Below are 25,667 nucleotides of genomic sequence, written 5' to 3' on the forward strand. Positions count from 1 at the left end.
CGGAGAAAGAAGAAAGGGAAGGAAAGAGAAGGGAACTCAGCCTCTGAAAGTTGCTGAAAATGTGCCTTCTCAGTTACTAGAAAATCCAGTCATAGAGAAATGTCTCACTACAGACACTTTACTACAAAATCACTTGACCAGGATTCCTGGAGAAGCTGCTGGCTGCTGTGACCTGCAGGAGCCTGATGCAGGAGAAGCTGTCTTCTAGAGGAGCTGAGCTTGGGAGACCCACATGCAGTGAAGGAGCCTGGTGAGCCTTCACACTGAAACCAGGATGCAAAAAAACCTTTGTTACTTTAATGTCTGTTCAGTTCCCTCTGTTGACAAAATTGAGCACCCTGCCAGCTAGCAAAAGAAAAGGATCTTTAAAGGGCCCAGATCCATTTTCCTAGAGCAGACAAAAAGGGTGAAAGGCCATTTGAACTAGTCTCCATGACTACAAGTGCATGAGTGAAATTAGATGAGACTAGCAGCACTATTGAACTGAACCCAGCCCAAATTACTAACTCTTAGAATTATGGGCAAAAAAATGTAGTTGTCTTTAAGCCCTAAGTTGTTTTATTTTTACTTTGTTTATTTACTTATTTATTATTTTGGCTGTGTTGGGTCTTCATTGCTTTGCTCAGGAATGCTCTAGTTGTGGCAAGCGGGAGCCACCCTTCATTGTAGTTCCCAGGTTTCTCATTGCATGGCTTCTCCTGTTGCAGAACACAGGCTTAGTTGCTCTGTAGCATGTGGACTCTTTCCCAACCAGCGATGGAACCTGTTGCCCCTGCACTGGCAGGCAGATTCTTTTTTTTTTTTCTTTAGCCACGGACTTTATTGTTTGAATATTTGCAGCTATTATTCTATACACAAATGTTAATTTCTTACAAAACTCTGTATTCCATATTGCTAGGTCACTTCACTCTCCATTTTATGCCACATTTCCATCAAGAACTATTTTCCCAGATCACAGTCTGCCTGATTGTGTGTTGCTGTTGTTCAGTTGCTAAGTTGTGTCCAACTCTGCGATGCCATAGACTGTAGTCCACCAGGCTCATCTGTCCATGAGATTTCCCAGGCAAGAATTCTGGAGTGGGTTGCCATTTTCTTCTCCTGGCAGGCAGAGTCTTTTGAGATAGTTTGTTCATGCAAAATACTGTAATTCTAGTGTCACAAACAATCTTGATCGTTTTCCAGTTTCCATTCTTGAGTCTTTGTGCTGTTCCCTCTACCCAAAGTGACATTCTTAGCCCTGTCTGTCTAATGAATGTGCTTTCTTGCAGCTACTTAATTAATGTTTTACTGACTTATAGCACATATGTAGACAAATACACAAGTACACAAGTCAGAGATGCATAGTTTGATAGATTTTCACCCAGTGCTTATACTTTATAAACTATAATCAGATGCCCCCCCCGTATTTCCTTCCAATCATGAGCTGTGTAAACACTGTTCTAATGTCTTATACCAGGGTGAGTTTTTCCCTGGTTTTGACTTTATGTCAATAGATCATACAGCATGTTCTCTTTTGTGTTTGACTTTTTTTCCTCAACATTATATTTGTGAGATTCATTCACATGCTTTGTGTAATTATAGTTTATTTTCATCACTGTATAGTTTTCAATTTTGTGAATATACTACAGTTTATTTATCCATTCTATTGATGGATATTTAGGGTGTTTCCAGTTTGGCCTATTACAAATATGTACTGCTAGCATTTGCCTTTTGGTGAACATGTGTATGTATATGCTTCCTATTTATTTATTTATTTTAGCTGTGTTGGGTCTTAGTTGTGGCATGGAGGACCTTCATTGTGGCATGCAGGGTCTCTGGCAATGCATGGGCTCCTGAGCGAGTGGGCTCAGTAGCAGCGGCATGCCTGGTCCTCTAATTGGTGCGCCAGCTTAGTTGCCCCCTGGCATATGAGATCTTAGTTCCTCAACCAGGAATCAAACCTTTCTCCCCTGCATTAGAAGGCAGGTTCTTCACCACTGGAGTACCAGGGGAGTCTCACGTATGTGCTTCTGGTTTGTTATTCTTAGGAGTAGAATTATTGGGTTGTGAAGCATTCTCATACTATATTAAAACTTAAATAAAATAAAAATATAAAATGGCATGCAGGGCTTCCCTGGTTGGTTCAGTGGTAAAGAATTCACCTGCCAATGCAAGAGAAACAGGTTTGATCTGGGGTCCAGGAAGATCCCAGTTGATACTGAGCTACTAAGTCTACGCACCAAGACTACTGAGCTTGTGCACTAGAGCTGCAGCTACTGAGTCCATGTGCCCCAACTACTGAAACTCCCTCACCTAGAGCTCATGCTCCAAAACGAGAGAAGCCACGGTGATGAGAAGCCTACCCACTGCAGCTAGAGAGTAGCCCCGCTTACCCCAACTAGAGAGAAAGTCCATGCAGCAACGAAGACCCAGCACAGCCAAAAATAAATGAAAAATTATTTAATGGCATGCATAGATTAACAACCATGTGGAAAGAGGAAAAAAGCAAGTACCTATGCATAGAGTAAAAAGGTATTAGAAGAGAAAAATAAAATGTTGACATGGTTTACAAAGGAAATAGGGGTGGTTTTTTTTCCTCTTGACATACCATCCCAGTAATCGTGTAATAACCACGTATTCTTTTATAATCAAAAGAAACATTTGATCGTATTGCTCTCCAAAGTCTTGCTCAAATGCCACCTCCTAGGTAGCCTTCCCAGGAGCATAGCCAGGTGACCATAGCCAGCCAATGTCTTGCTGCATGTTTACACTTCTGAGGAAAAACCACACTGCAACAGGGGCACAGTACCTCACAGAGAGAAGGTGCTCGCAAAATGTGTGATCCTTTCTCTGTAGGCATATAAATTTCAGCAGCAGCTCATTTCTCAAAAAGAGTACCCCAGTTTTCCAGTAAGCAAGGCAGGGATATGAACCCAGATTACTATGTCTGTTTTCACCTTAAAAGCACTTTGATGCTGAAAGGGTTAAGCAATAGGTCCATTGTCATTCAGCAAATCATTGGCAGAGGCATTCTAAACAGGTCATTCAAGAAAGGGAAGTCTAGTGCAAAATGTATAATCCACCAAGTATATTTTGAGCAGAGCAAAGAGCAGAGGAGAAGATTAAGAAAAAAGCATTTGGAAACCTCAGCTTTGTATTACTGACTGTGTAACTGTGAGCAAGTTAATTTTCCTCTCTGAATTTCAGTTCCCTCTCCTCCACACTGGAAGGATGATGGTGGACTAATTTACAGGATGACCAAGGGTTCAACTCTGATTAGGTGGTGGTGGCTGCTGGAATTGCTGCATTGAGAAAGATTCTGAGGACAAAGCCAGGCTTAGTGGGAAAGAGTGTTATAACTGATTAATCACTTCTGCCATGAGCAGGGGATTTGAAATGAGAATTATGAATATTAGAAATTTGTCTTTCCTGTACCTATTGCTCTTCAAGATCCTTTCCAGCCCTATGTTTGGAGTCCCCAGGCTTAGATCTATTCGTGTGTTTTGTGGGCATAATGTTCATCCCATAAGCAATTCTCTTAATTCCAAAGGGGAAGGAATTTTAATTATCTTCTGAAACTATAGACTTTGTCTTCAGCAATGTATGTGATATATATTTAAATAATCTGTAAGACTCTCAGAGATCCTTAGAGATGAAAATGTCTGGATACAAGGTGTTAATTATATAATTGTAATCATTCTTTTGAGATAAATCATTTTTTTTGCTGCCTTTCCTGTCCACACAGCGCCCTCTCCTCTGGTTGAAGTTGGTCTCAGGAAGTGAGCGTGTATCTTGATCAGTTGTAGTGGGCAGTGGAGTTAGTTTATAGGTGAAGAAGAGGAATGTCCTAGGTACGATACCAGAGTCCCAGACCAGAGTCTGGTGCATTCTTTACTCTGTCTGGACTCACCTGGAATGTTACATGCTTGGGATTTCTGTAGGGAGCTTGACCTTTGCTTTATCTTTGAAAGAAATATCCTATAACCATTGGGAAAGGTATTGTTTGAACAATTTAAGTAACACAGAAATTATATGTTTGTGGCTGACAAATGCGCTCATAAACTGAACGACAGATAAGCACATCCTGCGGGCCTAGCAGAACAGTCCGGCTGTCAATAACACAGGCTTTGAAATCAGACTGCTGTGAGCCTGAATGTAGCTCCGGCATTTATAAATGAATTTGTACCAGCTGCTTAGCCTCTGTTTTCTCATATGTAGAATGGGCTCCATAATAATACCTACTTCAGAGGGTTATTGTATGACATAATTCATAAAAAGCAGAAGTGTCTGGCACAGATTAAGCTTGCCCTATATAGGAAGTATTACTATTAATATTATGTTTTAAATAATTATTAGGACTTCTTTGGCTATCCAGTAGTTAAGACTCTGGCACTTCCAATGCAGGGGGTGTGGGCTTGATTCCTGGTTGGGTAACTAAGATCCCACATGCTGCATGGTGCAGCAAAAAAAAAAAAATTATTAGCAGTGATTTCTAATTACATATGAAATAAAACTCAAAAATGCAAATTTAGCTTCTATAAGCTTTGTAGACATCAAGACAGGGGCTGGAATGGGGTAGAGTTTTTTATTGTTGTTGTTTTAATACTAACAGAATGCTCATTAAAAAAAGGTTAGAAAATTATATGGTTGGCCAATTATACAGGTTGGCCAAAAGAACAAATCAGTACTCAGAAATAACCAACCTGATTATTTTTTGGTGTATATCCTCATGAGGATGACACACATATATTAGAACAAAAAAGGACACGACACAGGCAATATCACACTGAACAACTGTTTTATAGCCAGCTGTTTTTCAGTGAGTAAAGGGAGGTCTGTAGGTAAATGTACTGGGTTTTTGTTTGTCTTTTTTTTTTTCTTACTGTTTAAAAGGCACCTAAGATAACATTTTCCACTTTAAAGTATACAGCTCAATAGTGTTAAGTGTATTCACATTGTTGTAAAACAGATCTCTGGAGCTTTTCATCTTGCAAATCTACCCACTGAACAACTCCCCTTTCCCCCTTCTCCCAGCCTCTGGCAACACCATTCTGTGTTCTGTTACTGTGGGTTTGACTGTTTTAGCTGCCCCACATAAGTGGAATCATAGCGTATCTGTTGTTTTCTTTTCTTTTTTTTTTTCATTTATTTTTGTTAGTTGGAGGCTAATTACTTTACAATATTGTAGTGGGTTTTGTCATACATTGACATGAATCAGCCATGGATTTACATGTATTCCCCATCCTCTGTTGTTTTCTGACTGGCTTATTTCATTTAGCATAATGTCCTCAAGTTGCATTCATGTTGTAGCATGTGGCAGAGTTTCCTTCCATTTTAAGGCTTGATAATATTCCATTGTATGTTTGTATGAACCATATTTGTTATCCTTTTCTTCACTGATTGATTTTGGGGTTGTTTCTACCTCTTGGCTATTACAAATAACGCTGCTATGAATATGGATATGCAAATAGCTCTTCAAGATCCTACTTTCCATTGCTTTGGATATATACCCAAAAGTGGAATTGCTGGATCATATAATAGATATATTTTTAATTTTTTGAAGAAGCTACATACTGTTTTCCATAGTATAATAGCTGCACTACTTTACATTCTCATCCATATATTCTCATCCATAGTGTACAAGGGTTCCGATTTCTCCACATCCACTCCAACATTTATTTTCTTTTTCTTTGTCAATAGTAGCCATCCTAAAGGGTACAAGGTGAACATATGTATTATTTTAACACAATTCTAGGCAGACTGTTTAAAATTCTCAAAAGAGCAAATTTTGATTCCAAGAAATGTGGAATCTTCTTTTTTATGTATAAATAACTAACTACCTTTCTGAAACTTATAAACTCTCATCAGACATACTCTGCTTTGTGGGTGAGCTTCCCATCACTCCAAATTTTAGGATGTTTACTTATCAAAGGACAATTACTAGTTCTGTAATGTTGCAGCAGGTCAGCCCTTGGTACTTGTTTTCTTCTTCTCAAAAACCAAGCTACTTCCCACTGTCTGTCTCTTTGATCTCCTCCAAGCCTTTAATCTCCTCCTCCTTTTCTGGTTCCCACCCCTGCCCTCTCCTCTTAAATGAGGTGTTCTCCATTGTTTCAACTTCCCAACCTGTTCCAACCCCTTCCCCTCAGCCCTCCCCAGCCAGGCCCTGAAATATCCCCTACTTCACTCTCACGCTGGTGGGCCCCGGGAGCCCTCAGATCCTTGTCTCTGGCTTCCACCCTTGGTTAACCTGCTCCAGGAAGCTGCTCAGAGGGGGTCTGCCTGTTTGTGTGTGTGTGTGTGCGCGCGTGTGTGTATGTGTGTGTATCTAAGGTGAGATACTATAAGCTGCCATTCCCTTGGCAGACGTGGTTCCCACATATGCATCTCACCACATTGAATATCACCCTATTGTAGAGACATATTCTTTTTTTCTCACACCCCAACCCCTACATGCCGGCCAGCATCTAACCTGAACCCTCTGAACAGTCGGTTGTTAAAATGCCCAAAGAAACCGTGCTGACTCCTGTGTGCTATTAATACCTTCCTAAGGCTTTTCTTGAGCCCGTTATATATTATTTTTGTCATAAATGCTGACCTTAGACACTGTCCCCCCTCATGAAATGGGACCCTGCCATACCATTTTCTCTTTTTTAATTGTGTTAAATTTACAACAATATCCTGTACAGATTTTTCCTTTTTTCTTTTTACTGTACAGATTTTAAATGTACAATTCAATGAGCTTTGACAAACATGAACCCCTATGAATGACAAGATTCTGATACACAGTCAGCTAATTTAGAGAAATTGCAGGAGTCCGCAGAACTGTTAGAAAGAGCATAGAGTTTGGAGTCAAGAGACCTGGTTACCAAGTCAAGCCTTTGGCATTAACCGGCTGTGTGACTTTGGGCCGCTGCTCTCGCCTCTCGAGGCCCTGGCTTCTCTCCCACAGTGAGGAGGCTGTCTCTCCGTCCACAGGACACCGCAGGTATTGGTCAAAGGTCACAGAAGACTCCTGAGAGTATGCGGAGCTACTGTGTCCTGCTGACATTTGCAAAGTGAATGCACCTCACCTGGATTCTGCCAATCAAATTGCTGAAGAAGAGAAAGTGAAGAAATAATAATTATATAATAACAATAAACAAAGATGGCAGAAATCAGTCAAACCAATCCCTGCATCTTGTAGGAATGTACCACGTGCTTGTAAGTAAACCCTTCTCAAATTTGTTTGCTCTGGTACATTAATAAAAGAAGATTCTGAGGGGATTAGCTTCAAATTCACAAGAAGTACCCAAAACACACTGTTTGCCAAATAGGCTGAGTTTAGCTCTTTTGAAGCTAATGTGCCTTGCTGAAAGAGGAAAGGGCTTCTCTGACAATATAAGAGAAGTGCTATCACTTTTAGATAGCACGTTTCACTTTTCAAAACCTTCTTGTCTATTTCTCGTTAGTTCTATATGGGTTCTGTGACAAGAAAGCAGGACAGAGGCTATTCCCTCTCCTTTTTTCAGGTGAGGAGCCCAAGGCCCGGAAGGATGACGTGAAATGTTCTCATAGCCACCAGCAAACACACCCCTCTGATTTCTCAGCCTGTGTCTTTGGGCTGTGCCCCACCATCTCTTTCGCAGACAAATCAACCAACCCAGAGAACAGAGTCCAAGAAGAACTAAAAACTATAATAACAACAAGAAGAGCATTCATAGGTGGCAGTTACCAGGTACAGACAGTTGAGTGCCTTCCCATTAGATATTAACACTTGGGATTCTCCCAGCAGCGCAGTGAGGGTTCTCCCTGTTTAACAGAAGAGGAGGTGGAAGCACAGAGAAGGCCCCTGGCTTGCTCGGGCTCACAAAGCAAGGAGGCTGTGGAGCTGAGACTCTGCCCAGGCCTCCTGGCTCAGAGCCCTAGCCCTTGGCACCTGTGCTATGCTGCCTCCTGTTTCACTGTGCTGCTGAGGAAAAAGCTCACATTGACAAGATGCACAGCTCTGAGAGCAGTGAGGCCTCTATTCTGGGCGCTTCGAGTGGAATCACGGTGATGGTGATCATTACTGAGCAGTGTTTATGGCAGGTAGGGTTGAGGCAGAGGTCTGGTGGGTTGTCCTGGAAGGTCTCTTCCTACCAGAGAGTGTAGGATTTGATGAAATCTCTCATAGATCCCAGTCTTTCAGTTCATGACATTGACAAGTCCTCTGGGCTCTCGAGCTCCTGGACTGAACATCCTCTCCCAGCCTGTCCTGCGTGCCAACCATCCCCTCCTCGTGGGCACTGGGATCAGTGAACTGTGAGAACAGGTGGCTATGCATGGATCATCCTGGAAATTTGACAGCATGGTCTTCAGCCGAGAGACTAGGGAGGAGGGACAGCAGAACAGTAAATTACAGGGTGTCCGCCGCCTGATTAAATCAGTGCCTGTGTCCAGCACTATGGAGATGCTGCATGCCAGGCTCACTCCTGGGCCCAAGGCCCAGATGTCAGTCACAGAACCACAGTCAGAGTGCCAAGTGCTCTCTGCAGTCCCTCATCCAGCCTCTGGATTTCACATGTGGGGATACTGAAGCCCAGAGAGGGGAAGCTACTTGCCAGAGACCACACAGCATTCCTTCAACAAAATACTAAGGGTCTACTGTGCCACAGCCTGTGCTTGGGAACACTAGGGATGAACAAAATAGCCACAAGCTCCAGGCTCACAGGGTTTACACGTTAGTGGAGGAAATGGGAAAAAGCAGGTACACGCAGAAAATCAGAGATTGTGATCTGTGTCGTGAAGAACATGAAGTACTTCAGCCAAGCTGATCAAGAGCGGTCTCTCTGGGAAGGGGCCACTTCAGCTGAGGCTTGAAGCATGAGTGTATGTTGTCTGTGTGTCTGTGCTGAGGGGATGTGTTCCAGGCAGTGCCCCCAGGCAAGGATGAGCTCCCTGTGTTGGAGGTGCTGGCACAGGAGACCAGCAGAAAGGTGAAGTCTAAGGTGGATGGAGTCTGGAGCACATGGTGTCTTGTGGGCCAAGACAAGAGGCCTGGAGTTCATTTTCATGGCACTCTGAAGCCACGGGAGGGCTTATGCATGATACACTGTAACATTTCTTGCTTTTCCAAATGCCGAGCTCTTTGGGAGCCCTGTCACCCTGGAGGCTTGCAGAGAACCCGCCAGGCAATGCTATCAGTGCAAAGTGAACCCAGCTATTCCTTGTCTTTAGTGATCGCTACACACTCTATCTGCATTAGGTAATTAGGAAGGAAGTGAAGTGAAGAAAGGAAGTGAAAGTCGCTCAGTCGTGTCTGACTCTTTGCGACCCCATGGACTGTAGTCCATGGAATTCTCCAGGCCAGAATACTGGAGTGGGTAACCTTCCCCTTCTCCAGGGGATCTTCCCAACCCAGGGATTGAACCCAAGTCTCCTGCATTGCAGGCAGATTCTTTACCAGCTGAGCCACAAGGGAAGCCCAGGTAATTAGGCCACTCACGTTATTTGAGGTTCCCGATTCTGTCCATGTGTCACAGATCCAGAGATTCAGGTGCTATGGGACGTGGCGGGGATCAGCAGACCTCTCTGATGCAGTGAATGTCACTGGGACAGGCAGTCAGGCAGCTTTACTAGTTTACCACAGCCTTTCCCCACCTCATTCCTGCAGCTAGCACTCATCTTCTTTGCCATAGAGGTGTGAAATGTTAGAAACTGCTATCAAGACTGCTCAGATGTAAAGATATTTAGCTCCAGATGGCCATGGTTAGACAGGCAGAGTTCATACTTTGGTGATCACACCTCCTTCCTGTTGCCTTGTGCAGTGTGGAGTCTTACGGATGATGACACAGATCAGTAATCCAATCAACAGACAGTGTACCCTCCTGAGTCACATGACCTCATCTGAGATAAAAAGGGCACTCATTTCTTCCCTCTTCTCAACCAAGGAAAAGGCCTGAGGAAGTCTTGGCAGGGAAACTCATAAACCTCCCTAAAGGTCACAAAATGCCAAATTTATCTGCCTTACCCCCGACCCTCCCTTTTAATCTAGATAATTCCCACATTTCAATTTTAAGTCTTAACTCAAGTACAGCCACCTCCAGGAAGCCTTCCCTGACCACCTTTTCCCTGTCCCTCTGGTCTGTGCTCTTCTCTCCCTCCCCTTGGTCTCTTAAACATGTCTGTACTATGTGTTTAGTGACGGACGTGGTATCAGCCAGTGTAGGGATCTAAATGCAGGTCGTTGGCTGGAAGGAACAAGCACCAGAGGAGGCCAGGGCCTGAGGCTCACTAGTGTGTGTTGGGCTCATCTAATCACAGTTCAACTCCATTAAAAAAAAAATACTGTGGGGGCCAAACAAAACATGTCTGTGGGCTGAAATTGGCCAGAGGGCTGGCAGCTTCCAACAGCTAGAATATTATCTGGAGGAGAAGGCATTGCATTTAGAATCTTTAGAAGTCCTGGAGCTGCCCCCCGACTAGCAGTCTGAGTCCAGATAAATACCTAATCTTTCTGAGCCTCAGTTTCCTTATCTTTACATTAGGGTAACACTGTCTCTGCTTTCTTCATGAGATTTGAAGAATGGTTGCCTTGACTCTATGCCAGTGACCACCATCCTTTTTACAAGAATAGCAAACATTTGTTCAGCAGTTACATTTGTCAGGTACTGTTCTAAGCACCTTACAAGTGTTAACTCACTTAGTTCCCGCAGTAACCCTAAGAGGGGGGTGCTGTTATCATCTCTATTTTACAGATGAGAAAACTGAGGCAAAAAGAGGTGAAAGAACTTGCAGGTGGGTTCAGAGCTGGGACTGTAACACCCTTACACAAATACTGGTTCATTTAATGTTCTCTGAATTTTATGAGGCAAGTATTTCACTTTTCACCATTTTATAGCTGGAGACACTGAAGCTCAGAGAAGTGAAGTAACTTGCCTGATATCACACAGCTTGAAAGTGGGCAAACCTGAGCCTGAACGCTACTCTGACCCCAAACCCTGTGCCCTTTTTTCTGTGCCAGAGGTGAAGGACAGACAAGTGATCTGTGAAGAGAACAGTGTGCTGACGTAGTGTTTTGCCCCAGGACAGAAAACATGTAGTGCCCTTTCTTGTTTCGACTCCAGTCCCTAGCTCAGGGCCCCTTCTGTCCTGGAGCACAGTTATGATCATGTTGCCAGGAAAATTGCTTCCTGCCTTCATTGTGACTTCTGGTTTCCACTTGTCCCCATGAACTTGGATGTTTCTTGACCCTGGAGTGTTTAAACATAGTTACCTTCCTTTGGCTATGGGAGTTATGCATTTTTGACATGTGCTATCTCTCTTTCCTGTGGTGTGGTGCAGGGGCCTAGAATGGGATGGGAGAGACTGAAGTTCTGATCTCTTTTCTGCTGCCCCAGCATCCTGGAGCAAGTCACTGGACTTCTGTGGGGCTCAGGGGACAATCACATCTGTCCTCTCTCCATGAAAGTCCTTTCAGAAATGCAGTGTGGTACAATAGATGGTGGGCTGCTGAGAGGTAAGGCATACCAAAGGTGCTCAATAGATGACCCTCACTGACTGTGTGGAGGGGATTTGCAATGATGTGCAGACAACGCTCATAATACAGTGTTAAAAAATAAAGCTGTGGAATGTGCAGTATGGCCTCAGTTATGTAAAATACAAACAGAAAAGAGACTAGAAGAAAATATACCAGCTTGCCTGTGATTGCCTCTGGGTTGTGCGCTTGTATGTGGACTCTGCTTTGCTAGACTTAGATTTTTTTTTCTATTTGCAAAAGTTAGCCCATTTTGTATTATATTTTATCATTTAAAAGTATATATGTAATTTATATGTTTTATACATTATAAATTTATTATATACATTATAAAGTATATATATTAAGTAATTTATATATATATATTTATGTATAAATAAATGTATAAAATTTAGTACCTGGCCCTTGACAATGTTGCTCTAGTTACCAGAACATTGAAGTGATAAGGTGTGATCTTGCATCCATTCATTCATTCATTCCCTTGTCCAGAAAACACACAGAGGGCTTGCTGTGTGAAGGCAGCAGTGATGATTACTATAAGCGACACTAAGAAGAATGGGGTATAATCCTTGCCCTCAAGAAATATATTATAATCAAGATAGAGGATAAGGCATATTCATCACTAGCCATAATTGAAGATAGAAAGTACTAAATATTTTAGGGAAATTGTCACCAGGAGTTAACAATGGGGGAGAAATCTATTCCAGCTATGGAGAGTAAATAAGATTTTTGTAAAGAAGTTGTCATTTTGTGCTGAGCCTTGAAGGACCAGTAGAATTCTGGGTATGTGGAAGTGGAAAGGCATCATTGGCGGTAATAAAACTAATGAAAGGTAATATTTACTTAGCACATACTATGTGCCAGGCATTGTACTTTTAAACTACACACATTCTCCCATTTAAGACTCACAGAAGTTCTATGAGGAAAGTAGTATTATTATCTCCAATTGACAGATGGGGAGACTGAGGCTTAGAGAGATGCAAGTTATTCTCCTGAAGTCACGAGATGGTCAAGCTGGGATTCACACTCAGGACCTCACTGTGAACAGCTTTGTCACAGAGAAAGTACATGAATTGAGGCAGGAAAGCATGGGGCCCACAGGGAATTAGACAGGAGCTTTTTGAAGACATGGACCTTGTGTGTCTTGCTCACCTTTCCGTGTCCAGGGTCTAGACAGGAATTGGCACACTGCAGATGCTTAGTAAATATTGGTTGAATGAAAGGATAAAAGAATCAGTGAGTGGTCGACTGTTGCTGGCATGTAGGCTGTGTGGCTGAAAGCAGTTGGACCGGCAGGCACGTGCACGCCAAGATTTTAAGCAGAGGCAGAGCCCATCAATCAAAGAACCAGAGAACTGGCTCAGGCTGCATGGTAGGGAGGAGAACAGTTAGTTGGTGGGGAAGCCCCGCAGGAGACCACTTGAGAAAGTTCAGGAACACCAGGGAGAGGAGTGGGAATGGAGGAAGTAGCTGTGTAGGTAAGATAATTAGAAAGAGGCCATGGGATGCTGCCTGTCTCAACTCAGAGTGGGGAATGCATTAAAAGAAAGTTGATTTTCTATCAGACCTTTACAAATCTATTCTCCATCTTTTACTAACCTCATGGGGTGGCTTGGGCAGCCTCTGAGCCTAGTTCCTCATCTGTAAAATGGGGGTAATCATACTTACAGAAACCCTGAGGGTTAGCCATGTTATTATGGAAACGGTCAGACTTCCCAGGTGACTCAGTAGCACAGAATCTGCCTGCAATGCAGGAGATGCAGGTTTGATCCCTAGGCGGGGAGGATCCCTTGGAGGAGGAAATGGGAACCCACTCCAGTATTCTTGACTGGAGAATTCCATGGTCAGAGGAGCCTGGTGGGCTACAGTCCATGGGGCTGCAAAGAATCAGACATGACTTAGCGACTGAATACGCAGACATGGGAACAGTCAGTACCCTCCCCTTCTTCTTATTCCCCTTACGCTGTAACTGTTGCTATTTGCATCTAGTTGACAACAGGAGATTTAGGCTGAGCCTCCTCTCATGAACTGAAGTAAATTTCTTGGCATGTGCCAGAAGGTCCAAGAGTCTTCAGGTTTTGGAAAACATTCCCTAGCTAATACTGTCTGGCCAATGCCCCTCCCTTGCTAATCCCAACTACTCTTCCGTGTTGGTATAAAGAGGCCTCAAGCCTAGGAGCCCCTGGTATCAGAAGAAGATAAGTGATAAAGCCCAAGTTCTTTCAGAAACAAAAGGCCCTCTGGAAAATCAAACTCAAAGAGGAATAAAATGGAATATCCAAGCCCAGATAAAGGAACCACCTCTCTTTTACCTATGTTCCCCTCCAAAAAATAGATTCAGGGAACTTGTATCTTTCTTCCTCTCCATGAGCCTGATGCAGGTATTATGCTTCCCATTTTGTGAACAGAGAAATGGAAGCCCAGGAAGGCTCAGGAGGCTGCTCCAATTCACTCAGCAAAGCCGGCGATGGGCCCAGGTCTGCTGTCTCTAGTACCTGCTTCAGCCTCCTGTCTCTTTTTTAGGAAGCTGTCAGCACCAGGAGGCAAACAAACACATAAATAGGTATTTGGACCCACTTTATTATTTTAATTTTTTAAAGTTTGATTTCCTCTGTGTGTGTGTGAGTTTTAAGACTATGATGTGTTCAAGCCGTGGGAAAAGCACAAGTTAGTTTGATCCTTATTGCTTTCTGCCTAAAGCATATCTTGTTTAACTTCTTTTTTTTGCCTGAGATCACTTATTGCTTAACTACTTGGTCCCTCCAATTAGAGTTTACCTTTTGGAGAGACAGGGTTCAGCTTTTTTTAGTACCCTCCCCAGTCCAGTGTATTTGATGAGTGCTCCACAAATGCCATTGATACGGCCATGGAGAGAAAGGAGGCAGGCTCACAGCGCAGCGCGGGGGATAAAACAGGCCTGGGGATTAGCTGCTGCCTGAGACCTTAGGCAGCCAGCTGACTTTCTTTTTCTGAACTTCAATTGCTTCCATTTGTAAATGAAGATAATAGCTTCGAGACCTAGCCTAGTGCCTGGCACATAGTAGGAACACAGTAGGTATTTGTGGGAAAAGTTAGTATCTAACTCACTAGGTTATTGTGAGGATGATATGAGATAAAGTATGTCAAGTATTAATATTTCTCATAGAGCCTAGCATATAGTAGTTACTTAATAAAAGTAGCCACTCTGAACTATTTGATCAATAGTATTTAAAAATGAACACGTGCATATAGAATGCCATAGTAGTTCAGGAATCTAAAAAAACAAAAACTGAATTCAAGTTGAAATTCCGTCGTTTCCAATAGAAAAAGCTACTGCATTTAGGATCAGAAGATTCAGGTAGGAGACCTGACTCTGCCATGGACTGGCTGTGTGACTCTGGTTAAGTAAACCGACTTCTCTGAACTTCAGTTTCCTGAAAAACAAGGGGGCTAACTAATCATTAAAATTTCTTTTTCCAATTTAATAGCCTCAGCGTAAGATGTGGTCTCATGCCGGTTACCTTGTCTTATCTTCCTTCTGTGGTCCCAGTTTGCCCATCTGTAGAATGGCCTATGGGTGTTAGAAGCACCTCTCTGGGGCAAAGCATGCAGATCTCAGTGCCGCTCCGGCCTCCATACAGGGCCTGGTGCTGCTTGTTCAGCTCAGACTGATGTTGGGTAACATGAACAAGTTACTTGTCCACATAGAGCCCTTCTCCCTTCACAAAGCATACCCTCTACCCCCAACTACAGGCATATAGAAAAGAATGACCACCAAGGACCATTATGTCCTCTTCTAAAAAGTTCAGAGATAGTCTAATGTGAATCCTCTTCAGGAAATAAATAAAATTAATTAATTAAAAAATAAAATAAAAAATAGTAAATGCTAGTGACAGTGTAATTTACCTTCTGATTAAGGGTATATATAATGTAATGACAAAGAATCTGTTTTAATTCATCAAGAGCCCTTTAATCATTTAATCATTATCTTCCTTGTATCTCTTTTGAAGTGCTGGCCTCAGTCTCTATAATTTACATAGCACTTTGACTGACACTGTCTCACTTGAGTCTTCACAAAAGCTGAGAGGTTAGAAGCAAGTCAAGCATAATTTACCCCCATTTGTCTACCAGGGAAGAGAGGTCCAGTGAAGTGCTGAGAGCTGGCCAAGGTGTGGGCACCACATTATGGAAGAGTTGGGACCACACGTCAGATTGTCTGGTTGTCCCCACCAGCACCTCTCCCCAGTGGTCCTGCTTACAAACAACCCTACAACTAGCCTCACCCCTTAGGGGCAGTTTCAAAAGGCTGATTTTCAGAAAGCCTTTGCCTCTGTCCAGCAGGTCACGTGTTCTGATTCTTTTGGAGATGGCTAACAGTCTTGGCTGTTACGTCTTGAGCAGGTAATATCATAGCCAGCCAGAGGTCAGGACTTCTCCAAGTGAGGTGTGGGACCACAAGCTCCAAAAGGGTTCTTGCCTGACATGCAGTTTCTGGGTCAGACCCCAGACATGCCTGATTCCAAATACTTTAGAATCTGCATCCAAGGTTTTTCCTCATCATCCAAACTAAAGGAACTGATCTAGTGACCTATTACCGTAGTAGTTACTGTCTTCACAGATATGAGACAAGCTCGTGTTCATAAGTTTGTTTTACTTTCTCTTTCTCTACCTTAGAATGTAAATTCCATGAAGTCCTTGTAAGCTTTATTTCCAAGCCTTGTTCCTAGAAACCCCCCACCGTAAATATTTAATTAAATGTGCTCTAAAATTTGAAACCACTGTCTTCATTTTACAATAGGGAAACTGAGACCCAACTAATGCAGAGTTGGTAAGGGGCAGGACCAGGGGCAGGATAAAATCTCAGATCCCCAGAGTCTCAATTTGGTGTTGGTTCGTCTTTGCCCCAAGCAATTCTTATAAAAACGGAAATCCACTTGAGGGGGAAAAAAAAAAAAAAGACACTTCTCGCCCATAAATACTCGGTTTCAGGGCTTGGCCGGGTTGGGGGCTGTTGGTAATTCCCTGCTCACTTCCTAGACGCCAGATGCCCCCAAGGGTTAAAGACTCGTCTTCTAGGCCGGGTGTCGAACCCAACTTGGGACACTGACCTGGCCGGTGCTGCCTGGGAGGAGCCGAGCACAGTCCACGGAGGTGAGGCCGGCTCACCCAAGGTCACCCAGGCGGGGCCTGGAGGGGCCAGGCCTATGGGACGCAAGTGAGGCGACAGCACCCCCACGCCATCATCCCGTAAGCTAAGGGTGATATTAATGGCTCCTTCCTGGGATTCTGGCGCACCCAACCTAAAGAGCGCCAGCAGGCCCCGCCGGCCGCGTGGCGCGGTCCCATGTGCTCCACCTGCGAACGCTCTCACGAACTGGCTCTTTAAGACACTTCCCCCTCTTTATACCACCCGGTCTCTCCTACCCGGCTCGCTGACCGTCCCCCCCCCCCCCCCCCCCGCTTCCGAATTGCATCAGGCACGTGCTCGCCCCCGTCCGGTTTGAGTACCCCTCACCCACTAGCCCCTGAGGTGCGCCGAGGAATTGGAGGCCAGGGGCGGGGCCAGGGGCGGGGCCGCGAGGCCCTGCGCGCGCGCTCCCGCCTCCTTCGCCCGCCCGTCGCCCAGGGCCAGCCCCGGCGGGCGCGCCCCCGTTGCGCCGTCCCCTCCCCTGCCTGCTGCGTCGCGAGGCGCGCGCCCGCCCGCCGCCTGCCGCGGATCGCGTGGTCAGCTCGGCTCGCCGCGCCTCTCCCCCGTCCGTCCATATTGCTGCAGCCCCCGTGCCGGGAAGCCCGGGCCGCCCCGGGGGCGGGGGGGAGGGAGGGACGGGACGAGAAGCCTGCCAGGCTCGGGGTGGGGGCTCCTTGCGAGGAACGGGCGGGGGGGGGACGCGCGCCGAGGAGGCCTGGACCGCAGAGTGGGGGGCCTTCCTCCCCCCCCCCCCCCCGCCCCGCCAGCGGGCCTTGGATCTACGGCGGCTGCATCCGACCGGGAGGGGGGGCCGCGCCTAGCGTGAACCCCGACCCTTCTCCGCCGGGACTGGGGCCCAGCGCCCCGGAGGAAGGCGTCGCGGGCGCTCTGAGAGCCAAGTTCGAGGCGGGGGAGGCAGCCTCGGGCGCGCCCGGCTTCTCCGGGGGGGCGGGCGCGCAGATGGCCACTCAGGTGGAGCCGCTGCTGCCGGGGGGCGCCCCGCTCTTGCAGGCCGAAGATCACGGGGGTTTGGTGAGGAAGAAGCCGCTGCCGCCTCCCGAGGGCAAGGGCGAGCCCGGGGCGAACGACGTCGGAGGCGGAGAGCCGGACGGCGGCACCCGGAGACCTCGGCCGCCCTGCGCCAAGCCGCACAAGGAAGGCACCGGGCAGCTGGAGCGCGAGAGCCCGCGGCCGCCGCAGCCGCCCGGCGCCGAGGGCCTGGCCATCAGCGACGGGGAGGAGGGCGGCGGCGGCGAGCCGGGCGCTGGCGGAGGAGCTGCCGGAGCCGCGGGCGCCGGGCGCCGAGACTTCGTGGAGGCCCCTCCGCCCAAGGTGAACCCGTGGACTAAGAACGCGCTGCCGCCCGTCCTGGCCACCGTGAACGGACAGTCTCCTCCAGGTGGGTCTCTGTTTGGTACTCCGGGACTGGGGGCCTCTTCCGGGGACATAGGCGTCCCCTCCCCCAGCGGCCTCCAGGGCCCGGGGGTCCGCCACTGGTCGTGGTGACTCGGGGCTTTTTTTTTTTTTCATTATCTCCTGGCTAATTTAGGTCGCCGTGCCCTGCCCCCCCCCGCCCCCCCAGCACACTCGGGAACCTGCCCCTGCCGGAGGGCCCGGCCTCCCGGAGGCTACGGCCACCGCCTGGGCCGCAGCGGTTAGTGGGCAACGGCGTGGTCCCGGCCTATCTCGCGGGGAGAGGGGTGGGCGCTGGTTTCGGTGAAAGGCCCCCCCCCCACCCCCGCGTGTCGGTGTGAGAGACGGTTTCTTGCCTGAACCTTCCTCGGGAAGCCCCCTCCACCCCCCCCGCCCTGTGTTCCTCGTTTTGGTAGCGTTGCTATCGTCCCCGTGTTGTAAATGTTTAATGAGTATATGTCATAGGCAGCAAAACGCCCGGCGATGAGTGCATACCGACCACACGGATTCGGGATTTAAAAGTTAACAAGTTTGTTCTCGAGTAGATGGTGTTAGGCGGTAGAATGGCCGTGGGCGACGGCTCGAGGGGTCGGTTACGGGGAGAATGGGGAGAAGAGGAAACCCAACGTGTCATTGAATTCGGTGCTTTCCCTCGTCTGATCCCGGGGACCTTCCGCCTTGAGAGGGAGCCGGATGGCGAGTGTGCGGGGCGTCCAGTGAGGGGAAATGTGAGGCGAGTAAGGGGGCATGCGGCGACGCGAGGGGCGTGTGGCGGCGGGGGAGGGAGTGGCCGGGCCAGGCCGGACGGGCGGGTGACAGTTGGGCGCCATGCGCCGCGCCGCCGGCCGGCGGGCTGCTCGCGGCCGCTTGGCCTGGGCGTTCGGCGGCCGCCGCGGCGCTCGGGGCGGAAGGCGGGTGCGGGCGGCGCGGCCGGGTGTGTGCGTGTGCGCGGGTGTGAGTGCGCGTACCCCCTTCCCGGCATTCCTCCGCAGCCGGGACAACGTGGTGCCTCCCCGCGCGGCTGGCGGCATGTGACCGCCGAGCGGCGCGCCCTCCCTCTCCCTCCTCGACTTCTTTGGGTCCTTTCGGACACGGCCCCTCGGGGGAGGTCGGCGTGCGGGAAGTCCCCGCAGAGCCTCGTTATTGGGGGGCGGGGTACGGAATACAGAGTCTCCGCTAGGCCTTACTTTGCTGAAAATAGATCGTCGGCTTTGGTGGGGGGCGCGCCCGCCTGCTCCTTTTGCCGGCCCGTAGAGACACCCTGGGGCTGGATTCTTGGGTTCAGGATCTTCTTGCAGTGAGCCGGTATTAAAACCCAGTTGGAGCTACTACGAAGGCCTGTGGCCATAGCCCTACGGCTTTTTCAGAACTCCTCCCCTTCTGCTTGAGACTGACTGGTTTAAACCATCAGAATGGGGAAAGTTGAAAGGGCAGCTTAATGCCTTCATATTGAAGGGAATAGAATCCCTCGTAGTCCCAGGGAAACCAGAACACCGAATTCTGAAAATGGCATGTTGTAATTTTTATTTCTTTTTAAGATTGCTTCATTTGGGGGAGGGGACCTTTGGCGTTTACTAATAGTACTTCAAACCGTGTTCTCTTCCTTTTGCCCTCCTCCCCTTCCCCCCTTTTCCTTCCAGAACCCTCTTATGCAAAGGGCAGTGCTGAAATCTCCATTTTCTTGCAAATCCCTCCTGATCCACCCACGGAGGGAGGAAAAGCAATTTGAAGACACTCTTTGGTCCTTCCCCCTCTTTAAACTCAGAGGGGTATAATCATCCGCAGGAGAGGGCACTCCTCAGAAGTTTAAATGGGGCTACTCATTCTGGCTGCTGCTGCTCTGCTAATGGTGAACCTGCCTTGTGGGTTTTAAATCAGCCATGACATCAGGTGGTGTTGGATGCCTGAGCTGGCATTTTGTGCAAGTCTAGGGGCCCTTGGTAGGGTGCGTCACCGGGGTTATTGATCGTGGGAAGAAGACAGCTTGGCTGGCATCTCGCCTTTACCTCTGAGTGGAAAAGCCAACTTGCTTTAAGTGCCCAAAGCAAAATTCTAAGTCCGGTAGACTTACTCTGTTCTTGTTAGGCAAGAAAGTGTCTTGTCTGCTCATTAGTTTTAAACTTTGAGAATAGTCGTCGACAGACAAACTCTGAATTAATCCAGTAGCGTCTCTGTTTAAGCCTGTTGTTAGGGCTTGGATGCTTTTTGAAGGAGAATTTTGTGGTCAGGGTAGATAGTGGCTCTTTCTTTGAAATTTACATGGATCACTAAGGTCCTTTTCCAGCCCTGATTTTATTTGGACAAGTTTAAATGTTACACCAGTGGAGTGGCAGTGTGGTCTTGGGAAATTTTGTGTTCTGTGATGCATATGTTTTTGGTGCCTCCTAAGTAAGCCAAAAGCTTTCCAAAGCTTGCTGCAAACGCCTATTTTTAGCTCTCCTTTTGGCTCAGATGCTAGTATTTTAGTTCTTTAAGAGACACAGGCAGTAACTAGTAATAAAAGATGTTTTGTGATATCTCCCCTTTCTTGTGGGGTTCTCTGTTCTGGTTTAAAGTGTCTGTCTTAGTGGTTTAAAGTCTTGGGATTTGCATTTTGGCTTTTTGTATTTCCCTCCCCTAGAATGTTTTGAAAACATTAAAATTTCTATTCCTTATCCTAGCCACAGCTCTTTAAGTATGAGAGAGGCAGGATGTCTCATTTACAAGAAGAAATGACAGACTTCCATGATGGTTAAGACTCCCCACTCTCAGTGGAGGGGGCCCAGGTTCAATCCTTGGTCAGGGAACTAGATCCCATGTGCTGCAGCGAAGATCCTGTGTGCTGCAACTAAGACTTAGAACAGCCAAATAATTTTTTTTTTTTTTAATGAAGAAGATAGCAAAGGTTCTGGTGTCAAAACTGCTTGGGTTCAAATGCCAGCTCAGCCAGTTGCTTTGCTGTGCTTCATTGGACAAGATACTTAACCATTCTGTGCCTCAGCCTCCTCATTATATTCTAGAAATAAAATTATTTATCTGCCTCAAGGGAGCATTGTGAGCATTCACTGTGATGGAACGTGTAAAGTATTTAGTCTGGTGCCTTGCATGTGTTCGCTGTTATACTGTGTCTGGGAGACTGAATCTTTGGGTTTTCCTGGGACTTGTTCTTGGTCTCCATTTTCTCCACCTGTAAAACTGAGGGGGTTGGAGAATGGTGTATTTTCCTTTTCTGGTATTTTATTAGTACTCCCTGAAATATATGGGATCTGTCTCCTTAAAAGTAGACCTTTGCTTCTCCACAGACATGAAGGACATAGAATGGATAATCTTAAAGGTTGATGATCCAAACACTTGCCTACTTTTACTTTGGAATGTGTTATGACAAATGTTTTAAAAATAAGTTATAATTTATCTGCCTTTCATAAAAATTAGCTTTTGGCAGAGTGTACATGTGCTCTTTAGGGCTGTGGGCAAAGGCGAGTCTAACTGAACTAAACATTTGCTGTGTTCAAAGCTTTGTAGCTGGTATACATGTAGCAGGTAGAGACTTGAGAGTGCACTATCCCCACAAACTTCCAGCACCCCTAGCAGGGAATAAGTGGATGGATTGTGTTACACTTCTAACTTTGTGTGGTAAGAAAATGAACCATTGCTGTGATCTTTTTTTTCTTTTCTCTTTAAAGGAGAGGTCAGGGTCTGAGACTTGCATATTTATAATCTGGGTATCATTTTTTTTTTTCCTGTGTCCCTTTGAAGTACAGCTGACTGGTGGCATGAAATAAAAAAGGATTATAATCCCAGCTAACCCATGGCAACCCCAGGAATCTTGTGCCACACTGAACTGGCCCCAAATAAACCTCCACTCCCAGTCTCCATTTCCTTCCTGCGTCTGGGCCCTTGCCCATCTTCCTTCACCCGCCAGTCCCACAACTGGTGTACTCGGGGGGCATTGATGGGGGTCTAGGGTGTCCGTCAGTCTTCCCTGCATGAAGACCTCATGGTGTCAGAGCTACTTTAGACCCTGGCTCCTTCCTTCCCCACCACTAGAAGTGGACTGGGTGGGATTAAACAGTCTGTAATTTTGAGTCCCAACTTTGCTCCTAACTTCCTGTGCAGTCTTGGGTAAATAACTCAGCCTCTCTAAGCCATTGTTCCTTCATCCTCAAAATGGGAATAGTAATAGTAACTGATTCATAAATATTTAGTGTGATGTTTAGCTTAATGTCAAGTACAGAGCATCTAATAAGTGCTAGCTGTAATAAATCATCACCACTATTAGGGGTGTTCATTTCGCTTGTAATTCTGCTTGTGTCCAACTATGTGGGCATTAGCAACCCCCATACTCTCTCTGAGCCTGTGTTTCGTCATCTGTAAAATAAGGGAATTGGAATAGATCTAAATGTCTTTAGTATTTTTAGTATCAAGAGCACTTTTTCTCTGATAAACCCCTTCCCCACAAAAGAAACAAAGTAGAACTTTTTGATTTGTTTTTAATTGAGATATACTTGGTTTATAATATTTATGTAATTTTCAGGTGTATAGCAGTGATTCACAATTTTTACAAAGCAGAGCTTTTTTATGCGTGTGTTTATATCCGTTGTTTTTATGTGTGTGTTTATATCCGTTTATAGGCCGTTGTGGTTAAGAATTTCAGTTTTGAACCCAAGTTCTGTGAAGGCTGGAGACACTTTTCTGGCTTTAGGAACCTGAGCCAGTTGCTTGGAGGTGTATATCAGAGCAGCCAGGCATTAGGTGCCTTACAGTGAATGTGATAGTAGAAAGTACACAGTGCTGTCTGTGAAAATTGTGTCTGCCAAATAAAAATTGAACCCACATCTAACAGAATCACAGATCTGTGAGCATAGAGGAGTACGCTGATGGACCATGAGGTAGCCGTTATTCAGTTTTCCAAAGTGAGAAACTACAGGACAGATAATTTTGTTAGTAAATAAGGGGTGTTAAAAAAATACAGCCAGGACTTCCCTGGTGGCGCAGTGGATAAGACTCCCGTCTGCCAATGCAGGGGACACAGGTTCAATCACTGGTCCAGGAAGAGTCCACATACCATGGAGCAGCTGAGCCCATGTGCTGCAACTACTGAAGCCTGCGCACCATAGAGCCTGGGGCTCTGCAACCAGAGACGCCTGTGCAGGGCAACTAGGGAGTAGCCACTGCTCGCCGGAACTAGAGAAAGCCCACTTGCAGCCACGGGGGCATAGCACAGCGATAAATAAACAAAACTAGTGAATGTAACGAAAAGAAATGGACTCACAGAGAACAAACTAGTGGTTAGCAGTGAGGAGAGGGGAGGAGGGAAGGGCAACGTTGAGATAGGGGATTAAGAGGTACTAGGTTAAGAGATACAAACTATTATGTACAAAATAAGCTACAAGGATGTGTTGTACAAACACAGGGTATAGCCAATATTTTATAATAACCATAATGGAGTTGTTTAGTCGCTAAGTAGTGTATGACTCCTTGCGACCCCATGGACTGTAGCCCACGAGACTCCTTCTGGCCATAGGGTTTCCCAGGCAAGAATACCGGAGTGGGTTGCAATTTTCTTCTCCAGGGGATTTTCCTGAACCAGGGACCAAACCCACATCTCCTGCACTGGGAAGTGGGTTCTTTACCACTGAGCCACCAGGGAAGCCATAAATGGAGTATAACTTTTAAAAATGATGACTCACTGTATTATTCACCTACAACTTCTGTATAATATTATTGTACATCAGCTTCAATTAAAAAGTAAATAAGCATTTTTAAAAGAGGGAACTGTTACGGATGAAGAATTGAGACATCAGTCAAATGCCTTGTGTGGATCTTGTTTGAATCCTGATTCAAACAAACAGGTTATATAAGAAGAAATTTTCGGAAGTTTAGATTATATTAAGGAATTGTTTGTCAAGCGTAATAATGGCATTATGGTTGTTTTTATTTGTTTTAAACTCCATAGCTGGTTATACTGTATACCTTTTGGTGAAGAACTGTTACGTTAGCCTTTATAAATCAGGGCTTAAAGCTCTTTTCCTATAGTTCAGACCACTTTCTTCTCTTGTAAAGAAAGCACACAGTCGGGGCACCCTCTGAAGGGAAGAAGGGAAGGAGGCCTTCCCCAGGAACCTGTCCCTTGTTCTGGGCAGAGTGTTTGAGTTTTACACTCACTGGGAGATAATGCCTGCTGGGGAGGGAGAGATGCTTTGGAGGTGGTTTGGGGCCCTGAGAAGGTAGGGGATGGTCTCTGCAGTCCTGAACTCTGAACCTCCCTGGGGGGTGGAATCTCTTGGCTGATCCGCTGCCCCTCTGCAGTGGGACCTAGGTTAGAGTAAGCATTTTAGAGCTGTTACTCAGCACTCTTTCCCTCCCAGAGGGAAGGAGAGGAGGTGGAGCAGTGGACCTGAAACCACAAAAACCTCTTTAACATGGAGAGCTTGGCAGTTGGGACTGCCCCTGTTTGCAAAATCCAAGACAATCTGAAAGCGGGTAATTAGGGTGTTGGGGCCTCCAGAGGGCTCCCAAACCTCCCTGGCTGGTCCGGAGTGATCTAAGGGAGTGGCCGGGAGAGGACAGCCTTACTTGCTAGAGGTTCATAAAAGAAAATAAATTTTAATACCTGGCTAATAAAAGGACAGGAAACAGTGAAGGAGCAAAGGGGTAGGTGAAGGAGCAAAGGGATAGGTGATGGGATTTAAATCAGAACATGCTGTTTTTCTTGTTCACAGAATGGGACTCACCCCTATGCTTAGGTTGTTCTGAGGATCAAATTGATACCTCATTATGGGGTAGCTCAGTTCATGACTTGAAATGTCCCACACAGATGTAAGTGGTTTAGATTCCGGAAGATGCATTCCAAAGCCAAGTTCAATTGACCCTTAAACAATACGGGTTCACGCTGCATGGATCCACTTATGTAGATTTTTTTCAGTAAATAGTCCTACACTCTCTGCTGTTGACTGAGTCCATGCTCACGCAGAACTGCAGATAAGAGCAGCAGCAGGTACCCGGCACAGCCTATGAACCTATAAGTGGATTTTTCACTGAGCTAGAGGTTGGTGCCCTAACCCCTGCGTTGTTTGGGGATTGACTGTATATGTGTCAATAGTTTGTGGTAATTACCCATTCTGAGGGGTTATCCTTGCCTTTGCTAAGTGAGGATTGATAATTTGGAGTTAGCCCAGGGTGTCTCCATGAGGGATTTTCTCAGAATCAGAGGGACAGTCTTGATGGGCTCTTTTCCTCTGGCTGTACCTTTGGACTGACAAAGCCTTAGGTGTGAAAGGTAAGGAATGTGGGCTTTTATGATGAACTTTGTAAAACTGTCCACATAAATCTGACGTACAATCAGGAGCTTCATCCACCTCAGTTTGAGGTGTTACTGGTAAACCCAGATGGAGCCTCCATCTGAGGCCTGGTGTTCAGAGAACTTGGTATAACCCTCCACATTTGATGTGGTAACCACCTTCCCCTCTGGACATACATTCCAGCTGCTCCAGATAGCCTTTTCTTTTCCTTGCTTTAAAAGGAAATTCCAGGCGTTTTGGAGGAACTGAATTCAGCCCCGTAGTCGCCAGGAGCCATCTCAGACACATGGTCCACCTGAACTCTGTATGGTTTTGGTCTCCCTGCGACATA

The 25,667-nt window shown here is 46.3% G+C and overlaps 1 protein-coding gene across 3 annotated transcripts in view; it reads left to right on the forward strand.

Moving 5' to 3' along the window:
* Positions 1–25,667, forward strand: part of LARP1 (La ribonucleoprotein 1, translational regulator) — an 85,300-nt gene that overhangs the window by 10,208 nt on the left and 49,425 nt on the right. For 2 of the 3 annotated variants that reach the window (XM_043913372.1, XM_043913373.1), the window contains exon 1: positions 17,171–18,042. The exons of the other annotated variant lie outside the window; for it this stretch is intronic. In XM_043913372.1, the coding sequence (XP_043769307.1) occupies positions 17,604–18,042 (439 nt within the window). In that variant the 5' untranslated portion in view covers positions 17,171–17,603. Of the gene's footprint in view, positions 1–17,170; positions 18,043–25,667 lie in introns of those variants that run through there. 3 annotated transcript variants of the gene reach the window in all.

Source organism: Cervus elaphus, chromosome 9 (assembly GCF_910594005.1).
Source record: "Cervus elaphus chromosome 9, mCerEla1.1, whole genome shotgun sequence".
NCBI classification, from domain to species: domain Eukaryota; kingdom Metazoa; phylum Chordata; class Mammalia; order Artiodactyla; family Cervidae; genus Cervus; species Cervus elaphus.